The 24,468-nt window shown below is 42.6% G+C and overlaps 1 protein-coding gene and 1 pseudogene across 2 annotated transcripts; both read left to right on the forward strand.

The window, feature by feature from the left end:
• Window positions 1-3,187: 3,187 nt before the first annotated feature.
• On the forward strand, window positions 3,188-4,132 carry LOC306645583 (olfactory receptor 1G1-like; annotated as a pseudogene). The gene has a single exon. The product of its transcript is annotated as an olfactory receptor 1G1-like (transcript).
• A 14,576-nt stretch (window positions 4,133-18,708) lies between these two features.
• LOC306645584 (olfactory receptor 7C1-like) lies at window positions 18,709-19,625 on the forward strand (the record flags this gene model as incomplete). Its single annotated transcript, XM_079113487.1, has 1 exon — window positions 18,709-19,625. The coding sequence occupies exon 1, from the start codon at window positions 18,783-18,785 to the stop codon at window positions 19,623-19,625; it is 843 nt and encodes a 280-aa protein (XP_078969613.1). The 5' UTR covers window positions 18,709-18,782.
• Window positions 19,626-24,468: the final 4,843 nt, after the last annotated feature.

Below are 24,468 nucleotides of genomic sequence, written 5' to 3' on the forward strand. Positions count from 1 at the left end.
AGTCCTTCAAACTTGAACTGGGACTGACAACACTGGCTTCCTGGCTTCTGGGCTCTGTGAGCTTGGGCTGTCCTGCTGACTCTCCTAGGCCTCCAGCTTGCAGAGCATGGGACTTCTCAGCCTCCATAATCATGTCAGACAATCCCTCCCAATAACCCTCTTCCTATACATCTACAGATATCCTATTTGTTCTTTTCTCTGGAGACTAATACATCTAATCACATCTTGACATCTGCTTCTTAGAAGACCTGAACTAATGCACTGAGCAATGACCCAGTGAAAATTTCTCTACATTTTAACTCAAACATGGAGAATTCTGAGCAGGTGCATCAGAAAACTGTACGAAATGTTAGGGCATAAGTTTGAAATGAAAAAACATTATATTCTGGCTTTATTATGGGTTTACTTTCTCACTTATAAAAATAACCTAACTTAATTTGAGTTAAGAGTAAAAGGGAACAAAATCTCAGTTTCCTGGCCATTTCTATTGCAGTAGTAAATCTTGGGCAATCATTAAAATATCAATAACAGAACAAAGGACTGATGTATTATTATTATTATTATTATTATCATTATTATTATCATTAGTGTTCTCTTTAGAAGATGGTAGTCTCAAAATGTTTCTCCAATTTGCATGCAGAAGATATTTTTGAGAAGAAAAAAACAATAGAAGGCCAAGTCACACTTATTCAAATGCCATATATGCATTTTTTATTTGCTTCTTATGTTTTATTATGGTTGCATTTTTATGAGATAAGTAGTTCTCAACTTATTATCATGATTCAGACAATAAACTGTTTAAATAATGGCAAAAACATGACAATTAACCCAAATGTTCATCAATAGACAAAAATTCAAATAGATACACTCTGGTATAATCTCACAAAATAATGGAAGCCCACAATCCATTTGTGGCAGTCCTGGAATCCAAAAATAAATGAAAGAGTTTCAGCAGACTTATTTTGTAGCAAAATGTGACCAGATTGGTATGTGACCTTTTATCTTGTTTGGCATGAACATTCACTTGCCAAGAAATTATTGTGTTTTATTATAATGCACAACCCTAGAACTTACTGTGGGCACAACACAACAGATGATATATGCACAATATTCTTTTCTAAAGTTGGAAACATTCTGCATTCCAAAGCAAAAAGTTCAAATAGTAGAAGGAAGGGTAATACAAACCTTTACTGCACAGTGGCCGAAAAAAGTGACCTGAGTTACAGGTATCAATATCAATATCAAAAACACCATATCGACCTGGGCACTGTGTTGTACTGTAATCCTAGTGACGCAGGACGTTGAGGCAGAAAGATCGAAAGTTTGAAGCTGAACTGGGTAACTGAGCAAGTCCCTGTCTCAAAATAAAAACAAAAAGGGGATGTAGCTCAGTGCTTGCCTAGTATGCACATGGCCCTGGGTTCAATTCCCAGTACCATCCAAAAAAAATAGAAAAAAGAAAAGAAAACCATCATATTGACTGGATGATGAATGATTCCATTCATTGAAATAGGCAGACATAAATAATGAATGATTTATGTATATATAATAGAAGGTAAAACCACAAGAAAAGTATTGCTGCTTATCTTATACATTTTGTTATGCATTTCACTGTTTTAATTTTTCATAATCTTGCATGGAGAAGTGCTTATTACCTCTGCATATTTTATATATGAGCATATGTCTCTCCTCTGGAGTCACAGGGACCACGTCTGTTTACTTTTTCTACATGATAGAATTGTAGGCATCTGGACACAACGATTATGCTGCCCATCCCATACCAGGTCTGTTCTACCTACTTATCATTATGTATTTGCTGGGAGATGACAAGTTTTCTTCAGGAGGACTGGAATCTGATTATACTATGAGGAGTCCATGGCAGGTTAGGGTGGAGCCCTCCCACTGCCTTGTCTTAGGGAAGGAGCACCAGAAGTAATTGTCTCAGGATTCCCGGACCCTACTAGTCTGAGACCAAAATATGCCCCTGATCCCTAGGATTCAGAACTACAGGCCCAGAGGTGACAGCTGGGAGGCTGGTCCTTTGCCCATCTTTCCTCTAAGTAGGTCTGGGATTGAATCTCAGGAGACACTGCCTATGAAAAGCCCAAAGCTCTTCCCCGCTCCTGTTCCTGAGGACAGGCTGCTTCAGCACCCGCCGAGTCTAACTTCTACTAGGAGAAGTCAGAAGTAGGGAGGCAGGTGAAACAGGAAGGCAGACCCAACAGCCAGAGGTGGTGACAGGTTCTGAGGATCACCACAACTTCCAGATAAGAACGGATAATTTCCAGGTAAAAGCAAGCAAAGTTGGAAGAAGTCTCTCTTCTCTTATCCTCTTCCTTGATCTCTCATATATACACATGCGCACACACACACACACACACACACAACTTCTTCCCTGTTCCTTCCTTCTTTTCTTTCCCTTCCTCATTTTCAGTGAAATACAAGCTGACTTTTCTAATCATCATGAAGAAGACCTTAATTTAATATTCATGATCTCCCTGGGAGTCCAGCCTAAAGTGAAGACAGATCAGCCGCATACAAGTTCCTGGCAATGCCAACACTTCATAAGTGTGTAATAATGCTGCCCAGGCCCTGTGTGCTATGTACTATAAAGTTGTTTTGTCCCCATGAGCTCATTTGTTAGATAAATATAAGTACATAATCCCATTATATCAAGAATATCTGAGACCCAGTGATGATCCATCCATGTAAATCATTACCTCTTCTGTCCCAAACCATACTCACCCCACACACACACACACACCTCCTTGACAATTTTCTAGTAAATACATACTTCTGTACATATCAGATTCAACTTTCACACTCCTTCAAAACTGATAGCTTTCCTAATAAAAGAGGAAGAGGAGAGGGGAAACTGATTTAGAAAGATTCTTCCCATTAAAACTCCAGTTCACCCTCACTGAGGAAACCATCAGGACAACTCACTAGATAACTGAAGACAAGATTCACTCCCGACAACATCTCCCACTATCACCTTACAGAATTCTCCCCTCTTCACATGTTTACATGCCCGGCACCAAGAGACACCAACGCTTCTCTGTGATCTTTAAGAAAATCACAGAAAACAGATGAAAGACTTCAAATACTACAAATTTTTGAAGTCTATACACATGTAACCAATGTTTTCTATAAATTGTTCTACTTTGAATGCAAATAAAAAAACCAAAGCACCATCTCTGACTTCCTGCTCCTGGACTTCTCTGAGCACCCAGAGCAGCAGCCTCTCCTGTTTGAGCTCTTCCTGGGCATGTACCTGGTCACCCTGCTGGGGAACCTGCTCATCATCCTGGCCATGGGCTCTGACCAGCACCTGCACACGCCCATGTACTTCTTCCTGGCCAACCTGTCCTTCATCGATACCTGCTTCACCTGCACCATTGTCCCCAAGGTGCTGGTGGATACACACAGCAGCACGCCATCTCCCACACTGGCTGCCTCCTGCAGATGTACTGCTTCATGGCACTGGTCCTGCTGGATGATTTCCTGCTGGCCATGATAGCATATGACCACTACGTGGCCATCTACCTGCCTCTGCACTACACCACCATCATGTGTCCCCAGCGATGCCTGTTGCTGGTGGCCATGTCCTGGCTCTGCTCCAGCCTCCTGGCCTTTTCACTCACTCTCCACATGGCTCAGCTCTCCTTCTGTGCCTCCCGCTCCATCCCACACTTCTTCTGTGACCTTCTGCCGCTCCCCAAGCTTGCCTGTTCAGACACCCGTTCCTTTCACATCACCATGTTCACTGAAGCTGCCCTCTCAGGTGTGGTCCCTCTCGCCTGTGTCCTGGTCTCTTATGCCCACATCATGCACACCACCCTCCGGATCCCCTCTGCTGGGGGGAAGCACAGAGTCTTCTCCACCTGTGGCTCTCACCTGACGGTGGTCACTCTCTTCTATGGAACCGTCTTCCTGGTGTTATTTCCAGCCCTCATCCTCCTACTCACCAGATACTGGGATGGTGGCGTCTGTTGTATATACGATGGTCACCCCTATGCTGAATCCGTTTATCTACAGCCTGAGGAATAAGGATATGAAGGGGGCTTTGTGGAGGCTGTTTGGCTTGAGGAAATGCTGTACCTCATCAGGAAAGGGCACTTCCACAGGGTAGAAGCCCAGGCTCTTCAAAACACCTTCCTAATTCAACAGCTCTTTTACAATTTTTGCAGAACTCAGGTTCAAGGCAGGATGGATACTTGGTATCACAAAGAGGTCTAACCAATGAGAAATGCCTGATTTGTCAACACTGGGAATAGGACCAACTGTTTAGGGACAGAGCTACAGCTTGGCAAAAGAGAATCGCAACAATCCCCACAGGATGGCAAGGCACAAAATTATACCAGACAAATTGAAACAGTAAGGAAGACTTTCTTCAAGGTCACTGTCCTAGAGGGAGAGGCCACAATTCAGTCTCAAATCGAGTCCCCGGAAGCAAAGGTCGGGAGGATTTTTAAGTGTTGAGGCGAGAGGAAGATGGTAGGTCATCTGTGTCTGCTAATCAGCTTTACCAGAAGGAAAAATGAAGTTCTCTTATCTTTTCTTAAATGCATTCTATCTAGAACCTCAATAATAGGTTCTTTTTGACATAATCATATGTTCGTAGAATATGAGTTGCTCCATTTCAGTCCCCGGTACTTTCTCGTTCCCTCCCCTCCTGCCTTCCCTTAATTCCTTTCCTCTCCTCTGCAGGTCTTACTTCTATTTGTTTGTTGTTTTTCTTCATTGGTGCTTTATAGATATACTTAAAGGTGGAATTCACGGTGGTATGTTCATAGATGTACACGGCATGATTCCGTCTGTCTTATTCTGCAGTTCCTCCCTTTTCCAGCCCCTCCTCCTTCCCTCTCAATCCCCTTCTTAATTCAAAACACCTTCCTAATTCGACTCCTCTATTACACCTCCACTAATCTCCCCTCTACTTTTTTTCTTTTTTGATTTGTTCTTTTTAGGTATGTATGACTGTGGAGTCATACATGTGACATAGCACACATGTGGATATGTGTGGTTGTACATGGTGTGGAGCTTCACTGTCATGTATTCACATGTGAACACGAGAAGTTAAGTCCGACTCATTCTACTGTCCTTCCCATCCCCTTCCGGCCCCCTTTCCTTCATTCCTCTGTCTAATCCTGTGAACTTCTGCTCTTTCCTCCCCCACGTATTGTGTCAGCATCCACATATCAGAGAGAATCCAACCCTGCTCCCACTTTTTTTCCCTTACTTTGCTCTACTTCCACATACAAGAGAAAACATTCAGACTTGACTTTCCGGGTCTGCTTTATTTCACTTAGCATGACATTCTCCAGTTCCAAACATTTACCAGCAAATGCCAAAATTTCACTCTTCTTTATAGCTGAGTAAAACTTCTCTGTGTACATATGCCACAATTTGTTTACTCTTCATCTATTGATGGGCACCTGGGCTGGCTCCATAACTTTCTATTGTGAATTAAGCTGCTATAAACTTTGATGTACATGTATCACTGTAGTATGTTCATTTATGAATAAATATCAAGGAGTGGGATGTCTGGTCCAGATGGTGGTTCCATTTGTAGTCTTTTGAGGAATCTCCACACTACTTTCCAAAGTAGTTTACTAATTTGCGGTCTCACCAACAACATGTGAATGTACCTTTCTCCCCACATCCTTGCTGGCATTTGTTATTATTTGTTACATTACTCATGATGATTGCCATTCTAACCCGAGTGGGAGAGAGAAGGAACAGGAAAAAGAGGGGCTGTGGGATAAAACTGACTAAATCATACATGAATATATCATAAAAATTTCACTTTTATGAATATCTATAAAGCACCAACTTAAAAAAATTAATAAATAAGAAAAACCAGTAGAGTAGAGGAAGGAGGGAAGAGGAGAAGAGAGGGAGAGGGAAGGGAAGAGGAAGCAATGGGGACTGAAACAGAGCAAATTATATTCCACATATGTATGATGATGTCAAAATGAACCCAATGTTATATATAACTAAAACATAATGATGAAAACATGAAAGAAATAAAATAATAGTTCGCCAGAGAAAAGTTTCTCCTCCCCAGGAGTATACCAGTGCATCCTCCCTCACACTCTGGTCTTCAGTTGTAGACAAAGGATCCAGTGTAGGAGTCACCACCATGTCCCACAGCCTTCAATGGCCCCATCTTGAATTTCTCAGAACCTTTTGTCTCCTGCACTTTTTAAACTCCCCCAGAAACTTAGGAATTAAGGAACACACTTAGGACAATTCAAGAGTCAAAGAAAAATAATTATGTATATTAAAAATATATTTTATGTGAATGACAACCAATATGCTGCGTATCAGAACATAGGGGATGCAAATAAGACTTGTTTAGAGAGAATTTACAGCCATGTATTCAAATGTAAAGGAAGGGAGAAAGCTACAAAGTACTGAGGTAAGCACCCATTAGAATGGCGATTATCAAGAATACAAGCAACAACAGGTGTTGGCGAGGATGTGGGGAGAAAGGTACACTCATACATTGCTGGTGGGGCTGCAAATTAGTGCAGCCACTCTGGAAAGCAGTGTGGAGATTCCTTAGAAAACTTGGAATGGACCCTCCATTTGACCCAGCTATCCCACTCCTTGGCCTATACCCAAAGGACTTAAAATCAGCAGACTACAGAGATACAGCCACATCAATGTTCATAGCTGCTCAATTCACAATAGCCAGACTGTGGAACCAACCTAGATGCCCTTCAATTGATGAGTGGATAAAGAAACTGTGGTATATATATACAATGGAATATTACTCAGCCATAAAGAATGATAAAATTATGGCATTTGCAGGCAAATGGATGAAATTGGAGAATATCATGCTAAGTGAGATAAGCCAATCTCAAAAAGCCAAAGGACGAATGATATCGCTAATAAGTGGAGGATGACACATAATGGGGGGGAGGGAAGGGTTAGTGTTAGGGTTAGAGTTAGGGTTAGGGAGGGGGGCAAGTATGGAGGAAGGAAGTACTGTATAGAGGGTAAAGAGGGGTGGGAGGGGTGGGGGGAAGGGAAAAAATAACAGAATGAACCAAACAACATTACTCTATGTAAATTTATGATTACACAAATGGTATGCCTTTACGCCATGTACAAACAGAGAAACAACATGTATCCCATTTGTTTACAATAAAAAAAATAGAAAAAAAATAAAAATAAAAAAAAATTAAAAAATTAAAAAATTAAAAAATTAAAAAATTAAAAAATAAAAAAAAGAACTTAGGCACAAAATGGCAACATCAACGGAAGGAAGGTTTAAAAAAAGGAAGTAACATAGATGAGGGGGGCAGGAAAGACATAGAAAGAAGTTCACAAACCAAAAAGATTACTCATCAAAAAGTTTAATAAAATTTCTATCCCTCTGGCATCCCGCCCCTGCCTGGGAGGCCAAAGGGGTGAGGCCACCACCACCCCACCGGGTACTGGTCACAGGGAGGTTGGTTTTTTTTTTTTTGTCAAAATACCAGCATCTTCATCATAAACGCCAGCCTGTGAAGATTTCTGGGTGCCCAGGAATCTGAGGGTGGTTTATCTGCCTCCACTGTCATTTGTGGCAATGAGGCCCAGATAAAATGAAAGGAAAATGAGGGAGTAGGGGATTCTCCTCACTAGCTGTCTGGTGGGAGCTCATAGTATGAGGAATGTCACGTTTTTTTTAAAACTGGGTGGCGTGATCATAGGAATCATTTTGTTTGGCTTCCTAGCTTGCATGTACATTAAATATTTTCTTTTGCCTGGAAAACCAACTTTGAAAAGTAGGTGAAGAGAAGCCACAGACAGAACTAGAAGGGCCCGGGGAGAAGGGCCAGGATCTCCTGCACTGTCCCACTGTGCCCCCAATAAGGCAGATCTGCATTCCTAAAGGATCTGTAGCCAGCCTTCTGTACCAAGAATGCCCCTCTCCATCCTTACCTTCTTACGTGCTTGTTCCCTGACTATAGCATTTACTGCACCATTGGAAAACTCACCCTGACTCCATGGTCTGAACACCCTGAGAGCAGAAGGAAACCCCATTCCACACTGACCCTGGCCCAGTAAATAGATGATTATTGACACACCAGGAAATAAGAGCTCAAACACCTTCTTGGTTGCAAAATAGTCGTAGACATCTACTACAGTCCTGGTGAACTGTTTTGCCTTGCCTTTCCTTTTAAGGGTTAGTCACCTGGTTTCTTCATCTGGGGTCACTATTTGCCTATTTCAATATTGAGCATCCCAAGAAGACATTTGGGAAAAACCCATTAGCAAAACAAAAATGTATATTGCAAAAAAAATTGTATCTCTCTGGTGAAACCACTCAAGAAAAAAGAACAAGCAATAACCAATAACAGTAATTAGAATAACATCTCACCATACATGACCAGCAGAAATTCTTTAGAGTGTTCATAATACAGAATTCATGAATATCAAGACATTTAAATGTTTTTTAAAAGAGTGACATCTCTTCAGATATTAAAATAAAATATGAGGGGGCTGGGGTTGTGGCTCAGTGGTAGAGCACTTGCCTAGCACATGTGAGGCACTGGGTTCAATCCTCAGCACCACATAAAAATAAATAAATAAAATAATGGTATCTGCAAATAAAAAAATTTTTAAACAAAATATGAGGATATTACAAAAAAATTTCTAACAACAAACTTGAAATTTTAGGTTAAATAGGTGACCACCTTAAAAATATTCCACCAAAACTGATACAAGAAATTAAAACCTTGAAAAGACCTATAATAAGAAAATTAAATCAGTATGCCAAACTCTTTCCTCAGAGAAAATTTCAAGCCCAGATGTCCACAACAGTGAGCTCAATTTTTTTTTTCAAAAAACTGTTTTTAAAGAAAGACTTAATTCCTATCTCATGAAAACTTCCAGATACTGAAGAGAAATTAAAAGGGGCAGGCAGGGGGATAAAGAGGAGATCACAAAACCAGAATACCAGCAAAATACAAGAAGGGAACTAAGGAGAGGGAGGGGAGAAGGGAAAGAGGAAGTACTTGGTAAAGAAATTGACCAAATTATGTTGTGTACATGGTGAATATGTAACAATGAATCCTGCCATTATGTATAATTATAGTTCACCAACAAAAAATGTTTAAACTCTTTTATATAATAAAAAATACAGATCATTCACAAACCTCCCTTATTAAGAACAAAACATTCATACCAAAAGCCAACAATGTCATTACACAAAAAGACACTACAAGCAAATCTCAGTAATGAACATAGACTCATAAATTCCAAACAAAATATGTAAAAGAAACCCAGCAATGTATAACAAAAGATAATTTGTTATGACCCTCTTGGTTTTCCCTAGTAATTTCCCCAGCAAGGTTGATTTAACTTTCAAAAGTTAAAGATAATGTGGTATATATACACGAAGGAATATTAGCCTTAAAAAAGAATAAAATTATAGCATTTGCAGGTAAATGGATGGAGTTGCAGAATATCATGCTAAGAGAAATAAGCCAATCCCAACAAACCAAAGCAAACGTTTTCTCTGATAAGCAGATGTCGATCCATAAAGGGTTGGGAGCCTAGGGAAGAGTGGAGGAACGCTGGATTGGGCAGAGGGGAGTGAGGAGAGGGGAGGAATGTGGGGGTGGGAAGGATGGTGCAATGACATCATTACCCTATGTACATGTATGATTGCATGACCTACATGTGTGACTCTGCATGGTATACAGTCGGAGGAATAAGAAGTTGTACTCCATTTGTGTACAAAGTGTCAAAATGCATTCTGCTGTCATTTATAACTAATTAGAAGAATTTTTTTAAATAAGTTTATTTTTCAGGAACAATATCTAAGAGCATTGTGTAAAACTCTCCCATCACCAAACTTTAGTCAGACTCCTCTGAGCCATCTTCAGTAGCAGGCCTTGATCTTGGCCCATCCTGTCTTTAGCCTGAATAGTCCAACTTTAGAAAGAATTTTGCACAGCCCAGGTTAGCAAGAATCCTCTCACACTTAATACCTGATCAATTCCTCGTCTCCACTTCTGATGTATAATTCCTTGACCTGCCTTTTGCAAGAATCCTATTAAGTCAGTTTAGCAAATATCTTCCTGGCCTTGATGTTTTCTCTTGGTAATTTACCATCCAGATTCCTGACCCTTCTTGTTGACTATAAATCTCCAGTCATCATTGCTATATTCACAATTGAGCACAATCTCTCATTTTAACAAGCATCGAAATAATAATTTTCTTTAGCAGATTTCAAAATGGCCCGGTGCTTGAGATATCAATGTAGGTTATCCTATAAGAGAGTCCCTAACAAAACTAGCTGTCCTGAACCCCAGGTAGTGAATTTATCTTTTTACCTTGGGAAAGCAACAAAAGTCCTCCTACAATATGTGATAAAGCCAAATTGAAGGGTCATTCTATCAGATTAAAGTTCAAATGAAGTTATGTAAAACAAATAAATAACAACAAAGCACAACAACAGAATCTATAATGCTTCCATGTGTGCTAAATTGTCTGTCAGGATCAAGCATGTTTTTCCTCATTGAGATCAGCAAATCATTGCAAAATGTTGAAGGCATAAGAACAGTCAGAAAGCTAAACATTTTTTAAATAATGCAATTTTTAATTTAAAATAATCAAAATGCTTCTGGGCACAGTGGTATATATCTTTAATTTCAGCTACTTGGAGGCTGAGGCATGAGGATCACAAATTCAAGGCCAGCGTGGACAACTTAGCAAGACCCTTTCTCAAAAATTTAAAAAAAAAAAATAGATAAAAATGGCTGGAGATATAGCTCAGAGATAGAATTACTCTGGTTCAATCCCCAGTATCAAAAAAAAAAAAAAAAAAACTAAAGGCTTTACATATCAATCAAAATAATTTACAATATTAAACAACAAAAAGACAGATGATCCAACAGATGGAAGAACAAGAATTGATAAAACTGAACATTCAGTCAGGATAAGCTCTCTTAACAAAAACAAGACAGGGAGCAACTTCAGCAAGATGGCAGACTAGGACTTCTCAGTGCTTTTTTCCTCCTAGAAATATCAATTTGAGCAACTATCTGCGTACAAAAACACAGATAGGAAGAGCTAAGGAATCAAAGTGAGAGATGACACCACAGGGCTGGAGCACAGAAATAAGAAAAGACTCATTAAAGGTGGTAGGAAGGACAGTGTCACATTATCTGTGCCACTCTTTCCCCAAGACCAAGCAGGCATTGACCTCCACATGGGGGAAAGAAAGTTAGCTGATCACTGGACTTCACCACCGTCCTAGCACTGGACTTGCCCCAGTGAACACCAGTGACAGGTCAGCCCCAGTGGCCCCAGGCTCCAGGTTAGCTCCAGGCCAGCACTAACAGTAGCCCAACCCCAGACCCATCCCAGGCTCCAGATCTACCCCAGGCTCCAGCCACCCCCTATGGCGTCAAGCTCAAGGCTCATCCCAGCAATAGGCAGGTTCCTGCAGCCCTAGTCAGCAAGCCCAATGCAACACCAGGATAGCCCTTGTAACATCAGGCTTCAGACCAGATCCAGGCTCCAGACCGGCCCCAGGAGAATCCAGCATCAGGCCAGCCCCTATAACAGCCCGTGCCAACACCACACCAGCCCCAGCAGACTCAGGCTCAAGGCCAGCCTCAGTGTGTGAACAGCCCCCATGAATCCTGCTTTAGGTTGGTCCCTTGGATTCAGGCTCCAGGCTCTCACCCTCACTTGGACCCAGTAAACAGGCCAACTGAAATGGACCCTGGTACTAGGCCTTCCTCCACAAACCCTAGTGCAAATCTCACTGCGCAGACTCAGCACCAGGTCCGTTCACCACTGACCAGCCACGAGGCCTGAGGACTCCAGCAGCAAGCCCACATTAGATCCTACCGTCTGGCCAGCTGAGAATCTGTGCACAGGCTGACTTATAAGGGCTTTTCCTGCCAATGTGGGTCTGTAAAGACTGACAAATTCACAGACACCAACCCAGGCCCCGGGGCACAAATAACCAGAGAAATGACATCCCTAGGGGAAGAAAATAAAACATCAGTAACAGACCCTAAAGAAATGGAGATCTCACAATGAATTCAGAATAATTATTGCAAAGAAACTTGGTGAGCTACAAAAGAACACAGATGGCAACTAAATAACATCAAGAAAATAACGCTTAAACAAAACTAGAAGTTTAACAAAGAGATAGGAACAAACAACACAACCACTCAATAGCAAGAAAACAATTTTTAAAATGAGCAAAAGACCTGAATAGATATTTCTCAAAAGAAGACATACAAATATCCAACAGGTGTGTGAAAAAATGCTCAATATCACTAATCATCAGGGAAATGCAAATTAAAAATAATGAGATATCAACTCCTGTTAGAATGTCTATTATCAAAAAGACAAAAGAAAAACGTTGACAAGGATGTGGAGAAAAGGGAATCCTTATTTACTGTTGGTGGGAATGTAAATTAGAACAGCCATTATGGAAAACAACATGGAGATTGCTCAAAAAATTAAAAATAGAGCTGCCACGTGATCCAGCTTCTGAGGAGATATCCAAAGGAAATGAAATCAGTATCCTGAAAAGATACCTGCACTCCTCAGTTCATTGCAGCATTATCTGCAAAGTATTGAACCCACTGAGGTGCCCATCAACACATGAACGAACAAAGAAAATGTGCAGCACACTGGAAAATTAATCCACCTTAAAAAGGAGGAAACCCTGCTCATTGTGACAACAGAATGAACCTGAAGGACATTCTGTTAAGTGACATAAGCTAGACAGAAAGACAATTATTATATGATGTCACACATAGGTTGAACCCACAGAGGTAGGGAGTAGAATGCTGGCATCCAGAGACTGGAGATGAGAGAAGTGGGGAGATGACAGTAAAAGGGTACAAGTTTCAGTACCTAAAGTGAACATGGCCTGAGGATTTAATGTACCACATAGTGACTGCAGTTAATAAAGTGGACTAGTTACTTGAACTATCCTAACTGTCCTCACCACACACACAAAGGGTGACTGGTATAATGATGGATCTGTGGTTAATCTGATTGGAAATGATCCCTCCGCAATGTACAAGTATGTCACATCACCACATTGCACCTTGAATATATATGATTTTTACTTGCTGGAAAAAATTAAAATAAAAATGTGAAATTTGCTATTTAAAAAAACTGAATCAAGCTGAGCATGGTGACACATGCCTGTAGTCTCAGCTACTTGTGAGGCTGAGGTAAGAGGATCACTTGAACCCGTGAGTTTGAGACCAGCCTGGGCAACATAAGGAGACTCCCATCTCAGGGGGAAAAAAAGTGAACCTAACCAAAAATTTACTGGACTCTTACATAGGAAAAATTTGACACTTATAAATGATCCTCATAAATGAATGTACTATAGCCATAAGTTGAGGGCCCCTATTATGAAAGCCTCTATCTGAATGGTTTGAATCAATGCAGTTCAACTAAATTAAATTATTCAACAGGTGTATGTGTGTGTGTGTGTGTGTGTGTGTTTGAGCCATTATTACAGCATTTTTTAGTTTTGTTTTGTCTTGTCTTGTTTTGTTTTAAGGTACTAGGAATTGAACCCAGCAGTGCTTTACCTTTGAGCTATATCCCCACTCCTATTTAGTTACTTAGTTAGTTAGTTAGTTAGTTAGTTAGTTAGTTAGTTAGTTAGTCTAATTTTAAAGACAAGGTCTCACTAAGTTGCTAAGACTGGCCTGGAACTTGAGATTCTCCTGCCTCAGCCTCTGAAGTCACTGGGATGATGGTATGCACCATTATGCCCAGCTGCAGCATTATTCTTGATGGCAAAATCCTGGGCTATTCCTTCAACAGGAGATTTGATGAAAAATACATAATATCATCCCACAATGATGCATCTCACAATAATGGAAATGAACCAACTATGGCTATATAGAAATATCTGGATGAATCTCACAAACGTAAAATGTTGAACAAAAGAAGACCAAAAACAGACTGTCGTACATCATTCCATTCATAAAATTCAAAAACATGAAAATTAAAGAAAAGACAGTGTTTTACTTAAAAAGGAGAGTAGTGATTGGCAGAGAGGAACACTAAGCCCGAATTCAGGGAGGAGGCAAGGCTCCACATCTTGATCAAGAAATGAGCACAGGTGTTGCTTTGTAAAAATTCACTGGAAAATGCACTTATGTTTTATACATTTTTCTGTGTGTGTCTTATGATTCACTGATCTTAAGAAATAGTTTTGAATACACACAATGAGATATCATCACACACCACCATAATACCTACAGTTCTGACATCGAAAAACACTCTGGCAACACACAGCTTTTTTTAAAAGCCTGCAGCAAACTCATTTAGCAACAAAACCTGCTCCGAATTGATGTGATACTTGTAGCCTTTATTAGGCCTACTTAATTTATTCTGTGGTAGACGTCCTGTGTGTCTGGTGAACGGAGAGTTCTGTTCAGTCTAATGGAAGAATTACAGATGATGATGCACACGCATACTATTTCAAATTCAGAAGCCCTTCTGGGGCACAGTGGTGCACGCCTGTAATTCCAGCAACTCGAGAGTCCGAGGCAGAAGGATTGCAAGTTGGAGTCCAGCCTGGTCAATGTAGTGAGACCTTATCTCAAAATAAAAAATAAAAAGTGCTTGGGACGTACCTCAGGGGTAAAGCATCACTGGGTTCAATTTCCAGTTTCAAGGAAAGAAGAAAGGAGGGCAGGGCAGGAGGGAGAAAGAAAAGGAAAAGAGAGAAAGGAAAACTTCAGAAGTCCAAAAGTCTGCAATATGTCTGTCAGTGAGAGTTTGTGTTGGGACTCTGACAGCCTGTGCCAGACATCAATAAGCAACCCTGCCTCACAGCAATGTGCATCAGGATGGACTGACCCCAAACACGTAGTGCTGGCAAAAATAAGAAAATTATTTTATAAACACAAAAAAGGTTTCACAGAAAGGACAAAATCATGCAAAAAATGTGCAGCCATATGAGATGACAGGCATGTTAATTTGCTTCACTACAGTGACCTTTTACTATCTAATGTCTCCCATTCATTGTGCTGTAAACCTTAAATATAAAATTTATTTTAAAAATTAAAAAATGCATTCCCAGGCAATATAATTTTTAGTTAGATATGTATCTGTGGTAAAAATATAAAGAAAACTATAGGAATCTTCACAATAATGGTTTCCTCTAGTGGGAGAGGGACAGGAATGAAGAATGTTAACAGAGAAAGGAAAAAAAGGGGGTTTCTAAGTGATAGAAATCAATCATTCTGCCGTATTGATAGACTGTTTGATCTGAGAAGCAAGAACATGGATATTCATTTTATTTTCATTCCCTAAACAGCAAGATATGTTTATACCTTCTTTTGTATGTAAGACAAATTTACAACAAAGATCAACAAATACATCCATAGATTCCCAGAATAGCACCTGCACCTTCTGCAGGTTCTACATATTGGTAATCATTTAGCTCCATCAGATCATAAAGCAAGACCGTTACTTCTATATGACATGTGAAGGTCATGATTATGAACACCCGTCTATTTTAGTATTACTTTGTACTTGTTTTGGTTTAGATATGAAATGCCCCCAAAACTCATGTGTGAGATAATGCAAGAATGTTCAGAGGTGAAATGATTAGAGAGTTGTGAGCTCATCCATGGCTTAACTCACTGATAGGGATTGACCAGGTGGTAACTTTAGGCAGGTAGGATATGACTGAAGGAAGTAGGTCATTGGGACATGGCTTTGGGGTTTTACATTTTGTCCCTAATGAGTGGAGTGCTCTCTCTGCTTCTTTGTTGCTATGTCCTGAGTTGCTTTCCTCTGCCATGCCCTTCTGCCATGATGCTCTGCCTCACCTTGGGGCCAGAGCAATGGAGTTGGCCACGTACAGACTGAGACCTCTGAAACTATGAGCCCCAAATAATTTTTTCCTCTTCTGCATTGTTCTCATCAGGTCTTTTGGTCACAGCAGCATAAAAACTGACAAAAACACAGTCTACTTAGAATGTACTGTATTTCATCCATAAGGATTGGACTTCACTTAGACAGTGTGAACTCCAGGACAAGGACAGGCCCTGCTCAGTGTAAGGGCTGAAGATGATGAAGCCAATTTGTGTCTCACCCAGGGGAAGCAGCAGGAGCACTTCTGAATGGAGGCATCACTGACACTGCTGTGACTCTGGAGGCCACAGTCCAGAGAGGACAGCTGGCTGATGGACACTTTCCCTATCTTTAACTAGCAGGTCTGGGATTCAGTCCCAGGAGACACGGTGTGTGGGAAGTCAGCAGCTCCTCCTGGTTCCTGTGCCCAAGGGCACGGACCTCAATCCCTGAGTCCTCAGAATGTGCTGCTGCAGCAGAAAGGAGAGGACCTTAGAGACAGAGAACCCAATGTCTTCAGTGACAGGCCCAGAGACAGAGCTCGGCCAGAATCTCCAGGTAAGAACGGAGGTACAAGACTGGAAAGACAGTGAAGCCTACTAAGGAGAACACACACACGCACACACTCACCCCTTAAATTTTTCCCTTTTTTCCTTTCCCCCTTCTCTTCCTTTCTCACTCTCTGCCAATCATTTTTTCTGACTCTTCTCATCAATGAGGGGTACTTGCCTCTAGTGCTCATCAGGACCTTCATGGTCCAACCTGTGATCATTGAGGAGAACAGGTCTCAGAAAACCTTCCCCAGGTTCCAGCGGTGTCGGAACCTAGGCCCTGCACAGTAACACAACCTGTGGATACGAGAATTCTGTAAACCGAACAGCCCTTTAGCAGGAAAGAGCGCATCATTTTCATTTGCTTCATCGACCCTACCATCACAGCATCAGTTGTAACATGGTCCATGAGTCACCTTGGGCCTCGTTCCCCAAACCACTCTCAGCCACAGCCCTAGGTCAACACCAACACCCCACGCCTCCGCATGCACGTACAATTTACCAACCGCTTCACGTCCTTTTTTTTATTTGAACCATCAAATAACTGCTTAAAATATGCTTTTTATCCCCATCACAGTTAATGATATTGGGGATTGAGTGATTAAGTTATCTGACAAGTTTGCCCACGGCTTCCAGATTCCAGAAATGCTTTGCCACGGACAGGTGGGAGTGCAGTCATGGTCACCCAAAGTCAGTTACAGCAATGGTGAGGATGACTCTTCATCTCACATCACCCGACTCACAAGACCCTCTCCTATCAGGCAGTAACCAGGAGCAATGGCCCTCTTCATTTACTAACAACAATGGCAAATATTTAAACAGATGGAGGTCGCCAGAAGGAGAAAGTGACCTTCTCAGAGTCACAGAGAGTAAAGAGTAAGGAAATCCTGTCCCGTTTGAGAGGGCACTTTATGCTTGTGATCATCACACGAAGCAGGTGCGCAGTAGCACTGCCACCAGTGCCTGGTGTATCTGTTCCTCCCACTGAGAATCGGGAACGTTGCAATTCTTCATTTAGACTGTACATCCTGGTTCATAAGTTTCTCAAGTGATTCCAGCCCACCTGTGCTCCCTCCGCACATCTGTCAGGCAGGATTAGTATCTGCTTCTATCTACCAGTAAGGGGAGGCTCAAAGGGGGCACGCATTTATAAAAGTGAGAAAAAAACAGAGTTGTAAAGCCTGCTGTCTACACCAAGCATGGTGCTGGGGGTCCCAGGCTTAGGTGCATCATCTGCTACTGCCCTGGGAGTGACAATGGCTCCCACGTTGAGACATGCCTTTCACGCATCTCACCATAACTCCAGTGACTGTACCAAGTGGCACACACGGCACAGACAAAAAGATGGAGGATCTGGGAGGTAAGCGACTGCCCAAGCAGGACAGAGCGGGAAGAGGACAGAGAAAAGATTCCTAGCACTCTCTAGATCTTAAAGCCCGTGATCTTGAAACTGATGCTGCAGCTGACTCTGTTGATGACAAAAATGGAACCATGTGCCCGGTAATGACAAAGGGCTTTTTCGGTTATCATATTCTAACGTCCATGTTAACTCAATGGAAAGTTCCTTGAAGACAAAAGGGCAGAGCAATTGGCGTACCAAGGATTGAACCCAAGGGCACTTAACCATAGAGCCATATCCGTACCCTTTTTTTTTGTGTGTGTGTGTGTGTGTGTGTGTGTGTTTTATTTACAGACAGGATCTCACTGAGTTGCTTCGAGCCTCACTAAGTCGCTGAGGTTGGATTTGAACTCATGATCCTCCTGCCCCGTCTTCCCAAGCTGATGAGATTACAAGCGTGCACCACCATGTCTGGCTTCACTTCCTTTAAATGTACACACACACTCACTCACATACCTAGAAGCGGAGTGCCTTTCATCACCCACTAAATCCAGAACATGCATGACTCCAAAACAAGCTCCTCAACAAGATAAGAGATTGGAACAGTTGTTGTAAAATGTACAAAGGAATTAAAACTTGGAGAGGTCCATTCCAGCCTTCAGTCAGCTCAGCCCTATTCAGACACATGGGGGGAACTTGCCAGATCACAGGAACCGAGACGCCACCACCTCCAATACGATGCCTGATTATCATGGTCCACGGTCCCCAACTCTTCATGTTTGTATACTTGTAATTATAACTAGTACTGAAAATCAGTGTCTTCTTCAAAGAACTGAGAAAAACAGATTAAAGTTTTTGAACCATTATTTTTAGAACCTATCTTTTATTTAAAAAAAAAAAAACACTCTGCTCTCTTTTCTCTTCCTTAGAAGGAAATTAGAAACCAAAGCACCATCTCTGACTTCCTGCTCCTGGGCTTCTCTGAGCACCCAGAGCAGCAGCCTCTCCTGTTTGGGCTCTTCCTGGGCATGTACCTGGTCACCCTGCTGGGGAACCTGCTCATTATCCTGGCCATTGGCTCTGACCAGCACCTGCACACGCCCATGTACTTCTTCCTGGCCAACCTGTCCTTCATCGATACCTGCTTCACCTGCACCATTGTCCCCAAGGTGCTGGTGGACATCTACACACAGCAGCATGCCATCTCCCACGCTGGCTGCCTCCTGCAGATGTACTGCTTCATGGCACTGGCCCTGCTGGATGACTTCCTGCTGGCCGTGATGGCATACGACCGCTACGTGGCCATCTGCCTGCCTCTGCACTACACCACCATCATGTGTCCCCAGCGATGCCTGTTGCTGGTGGCCATGTCCTGGCTCTGCTCCAGCCTCCTGCCCTTTTCACTCACTCTCCACATGGCTCAGCTCTCCTTCTGTGCCTCCCGCTCCATCCCACACTTCTTCTGTGACCTTCTGCCGCTCCTCAAGCTTGCCTGTTCAGACACCCGTTCCTTTCACGTCACCATGTTCACTGAAGCTGCCCTCTCAGGTGTGGTCCCTCTCGCCTGTGTCCTGGTCTCTTATGCCCACATCATGCACACCACCCTCCGGATCCCCTCTACTGGGAGGAAGCACAGAGTCTTCTCCACCTGTGGCTCTCACCTGACAGTGGTCACTCTCTTCTATGGAACCGTCTTCCTGGTGTATTTCCAGCCCTCATCCTCCTACTCAGCAGATACTGGGATGGTGGCATCTGTGATATACACAATGGTCACTCCTATGCTAAACCCCTTTATCTATGGCTTGAGGAACAAGGATATAAAACGGGCTTTATGGAGACTACTTTGCTGGAGAAGATGTTCTGCCCCATAAAAAGCCCTTCTGTCTAGAATTCCAGACTTTTTCAACTCATCTTCCTTCCTAGACTTATGTATTTTATATATTAAAAAAACACAATGAAGTAGGATGGATGCTTAATTTTACAAGGAGAAACAACAAAATGAAGACTCTGGCTTTATAAGTCTGAAATAAAAGCAACTGGATAGAAACACATCCTTGAGAGAGGGACCAGCAGTCCTCAGAGCAGAGGCATGATTAGATTGGTACATGTATCCAAGCAGATTCAATCCAAGGAGGGAGGGACACAATAAATGCCAACAGCTACTTTTGTCTGATGGGAAATTTTTATATATGACAAAACTTGGCTTCTAGGAGAAAGCCTCATGTGACCAAAGGGTAGTGTTACAAAATCAAATCCAAGAACGAGAAATGCTAGCAAGACTAGGGAGGTCTCCAAGCTCTGATCAAGATGCTGGACTTTGGGGCCAGTTTTGACCCTCATCGAAAGAAACACTTATGGGTAGTGGCCTCAACATGGAAAACATGGCTCCAGAGAGGAAACGGTGTGTTTGAATGAAAGGCCAAGACTATTCCAGAACAGGAACATAGGCACAGAAAGATTTAATGACTTCTCCAATATCACACACCTGGAATTAAAACTCAGACTTAGGTAGATGGGTTTTTATTTGTTAGTTATGTCAAGTCTTTATTTTTTAGTTTTAAAACTCACGTTCTTTCCCTCTGAGAGAGAAATCCTAGTTGATATTTGTGCAATTAATACCACAGAAGCAGGTGCCAGAGTTCAAATAACCTCTTTCAATATTAGTCCAGGAGCAGGTAACACTTTCAATTTTTTAAGTTTTTCCAACTATGATACACGGTGTTTATGAATAAATCATATATATACATTTTCCAACTCAAAAAAAAAAAAAAAAAACAAGTGGAAATGCTCGATGAGACATTTTTCAGGCTCATGATCCAGGTTGCCAAAATACTTTACTATATATTACTGATTACATTCTGAATACAGTCCATGAGAACACAATTTTCTTGGCATTCTCTCCAGTATTTGATTGTGTGTGTGTGTGTGTGTGTGTGTGTGTGTGTGTGTGTGTGTGTTGCTGAGGTCGAACCCAGCGCCTTGCACATGCTAGGCTCACGTACTGAGATACGTCCCCAGTCCTTTTTCAGTTTTTGAAGCAGGGTCTTGCAATTTGGCCTCAGATTTATAATCCTCCTGTCTTGACCTTGGGAGTAGCTGGGATTACAGGAGTATGCCACCATCCAGGACCCAGTATTGGACTTAATTGTTGCTAAAATAGCAAAAAATGGTATTGTTGTTGCCAAATCCCTATTGGTAGGTTCAGTGGTAACTACATGCATTTATCTTCAATACAACATTTCCTCATTTTTCAGGTTTGGAAATGATATCACATCAAGTATGGAAAACGACTTTTTCCTAAAAAAAAAAAAAAAAAAAAAAAACATGAATTCCCTTAGAGATGTCTCTTCCAATTCAGGGAATTCCATTTCTTCCGCTCCTTAGGTCAGGACTCCATGTCAGTCTCAACCACCTCATACTTGCTCTCAAGTGCTGCTTCTGCCTGGATGTGTCACTCATCTTCGAAGGCTGACAGATCGGTGGGTGGGAGGATTTCTGCAGAACTGGGAAGTATGGTACTGCCAAAATTCATTGTGCTGGGCCGTGCGGCCCGGTCTTCCCGCGGGGCCCTGTGCGCCCCGCCCCGTCGTCGCCACCTTCCTCCGGGGCTCCTCCCCGGGTCCCGGGATCCTCCGGGCCGCGGCCCTCCCGCTCCCCGCCCTCGGGGCGCTGCTGTCCCCGCCGCGGCGCTGGCTCGGACGCGGCCCCGCGTCGATTCTGCGCCTTCGCGGAGGCGCGGGATGCGTGGCCCGCGACGGCGGCGGCTCCTCCGGGAAGTCGCAGAGCGGGAGCCGCTTCCAAGGCTCGGGGGACGTCCGCGGCTGGGCCACCGGCCTGAGGGCGCCACGAAGAAGTTTCAAACCGACACAGAATAAATCACAGAGCTCCGCGTCACCGCGCGGGCGCGTGGGAAGAGGGGCTTCCTCTGGTCCTCGGAGCGCCTGCCGCTCTCCGTCCACCCCACGATGCCCCTGTGAAACCCAGGGGTTCAGCGGAACCGCGCTCCCTCTTAGATTGGGATCAACTAGGGGAAGCGGTTCCTCCTACCTTCTGCGGAAGTTGTGGCTCCTCTTCACGCCACGTCATTATTAAACTCTTCTGTCTGTCGTCCGTGTCCCCCCAGGTCCGTCCCCTCCAACGCTGCCCCTCCCTCTGCAGCACCTGCCCCTGTCCAGTCTCCCTCGGATGGAATCCCGAAGGGTCTGCAGCAAGTGCCCGGGGCCGCGCCGCTCTCACCGCCCGGCGCAGGCAGCTGCGCCCTGCGCTCCACCCTCCCTTCCTCTTCCTCCACCTCCCGACTTGCCAAGGGAGGAAGAGGCAGGTCAGCCTCGGCACCTCCGCCTCCCACTCCGGAGGCTGACGGCTAGCTGCGGCAGATTACCTCGAAAGCTCATTCACCTTCTGGAGACTTGCATTCTTCTTCCCCAGGCTTGCTGACCGCCCTAGGGTGTTCCTGTTAGAGCTCCATGCACCCTGGTAAGAACCTAGGTTCTCCTCGGGTACTAAAAGGTACTTGCTTTTCCTGTGTCTTCCCCCTGAAAACACCTGTTCCAAGTATTCTCGTATCTTTCCTCCTTCCCTCAGATGCCTCCTTTCCTCAAGCCTCAACCTTTCACCACCGTGGATATCCACAAGACAGAGGAAATCTTGCAGATAGCCAACAGTGGGTACAGGGATTCAGGAGAGGGGAACAGGAACATTATATACACAGGAACAAAGGTAACTGGAAATGTCTCCTGGAAACTCCACAAACCAGAAAACAATAGAGCAATGACTTAAACACACACACACACACACACACACACACACACACACACACACACACACACACACACCAACTCGTCAATACAGAACTCTATACCCTGAGAGAATGTTTCAAAAAATGAAGGTGAGATAAAGAATTTTTAGAAAAATATTTATTATGAGCAGATCTGCACTGTAAGAGGGATTAGAGGAAGTTCTTCAGACTGAAGGAATGTGCAACCAGAAGGAAATTTACATCTAGACAAAGACATGAAGAGTGCCAGAATGTTAACAGAGTAAATATAAAAGATAACTCTTAAATATGGTTAATTATCTAAAGTAAAAAAGAATAGTTATAACGCATTGGGCATATAAACGTGAAATTTATGAGGAGAAGAAGAACACAAAGGATGAGAGAAAGAAGATAAAAAATATCATTTTACATTTCCTATGGTATGTGTAACGTGCTAAAGACTCAATATTCACTTTATTTTTTATTAGATGAGTATAGTTATACATAGGACTTGGGTTCCTTTGGACGTAATTGTACGTAGTGGGAATTTGATTTCTACCCCTTTTTCCTCTCCTCTTTCCTCCTCCCTCCCCCCCTTTCTCTCTCCTCTACCGAACTTCCTTTCACTCCTTTATTTATTTATTTTTGATCGGCATACACATAAAGGAAACTGTCCCTCTGGTGCATTTATATATGTATGATACGTAGTTCTGTTAGAGTCATTCCACATTTTTCCCTTTCCCACCCTCCCTCCCTCTCTCTTCTCTCCACAGCTCTCCCGATATCTTTAGGATATTCCATCCCCTCCCCTATTGGCTTCTCTCTCTCATTTTGCTTTAGCTCCCACCTATGAGAGAAAACGTTTGCCTTTTGACTTTTGGGGGACTCGCCAGCATTTTTTATTACTATTCATATTCTTGTTTATTATTATCAAATCTTGATAACTGCAGTGAGATAAAATCTTAGTGTCATTTTGATTTTCATTTCTCTGATAGCTAGAAATGTTGAACATTTTCTCAAATACTTGTTGGTCATTTGTGTTTCTTCTTTTGAAGAAATTTGTTTAGTTCTTTTGCTCATTTATTGGTTGGGTTATTTGTTTCTTGACATTGAGTTTTTTGAGTTCTTTATATGTTCTGGATATTAATCCCCTGTCAGAGGAGCAGCTGGCAAAGAATTTCTCCCATGCTATAGGCTCTCTCCACTCCTCGTCACTTCCTTCTCTATGCAGAAGCTTTTTACTTGGATGGCATCCCGCCTATTGCTTCTTGGTTTTGTTTCTTGAGTCTTGTTGAGGCCGTTGGTGCCAGCACCTATATGATGGGGTGCTGACCCAATGTTTTCTTCGAGCAGTTGCAAGGTTTCTGTTCTGATCCACTTTAATTTGACTCTTGTGCAGGGTGAAAGATAGGGATGTAATTTCAGTCTTCAACATATAGATATCCAGTTTTCCCAGCCTCATTTGTTTAAAAAGCTGTCTTCTCTCCAACATATACTTTAGGCTCCTTTGTCAAGTAGCAGATGGCCTAAGTATGCGGATTTGTCTCCGTGTCTTCTATTCTATTCCACTGGACTTCCTGTCTACTGTAATGCAAGTACCACGCATGCTCTTTTGTTGCTATAGCTCTGCAGTATAATCTGAGATCAGGTATCATGGTGCCTCCTGCATCACTTTACTTATTTGGAGTTACCTTGGCTATTCTGGATCTCTTATTCTTCCAAATTAATTTGAGGAATGTTATGTGAAGAATGTCCCTGGCATTTTGGTGGGGACTACATTGAATCCATATATCGCTTTTAGTAGTCTGGTCATTTTCACAATATTAATTCTGCCTATCCAAGAACATGGGAGGCTTTTCATTTTCTGAAGTCTTCTTCAGTTTTTCTTCAGGGTTTTCATTGTGAGGTCTGTCACTTCCTTGGTTAGATCGATTTCCTGGTTTGTTCTCTTTTCTTTC

Source organism: Sciurus vulgaris, assembly GCF_902686455.1.
Source record: "Sciurus vulgaris genome assembly, chromosome: 15".
Lineage (NCBI taxonomy): Eukaryota > Metazoa > Chordata > Mammalia > Rodentia > Sciuridae > Sciurus > Sciurus vulgaris.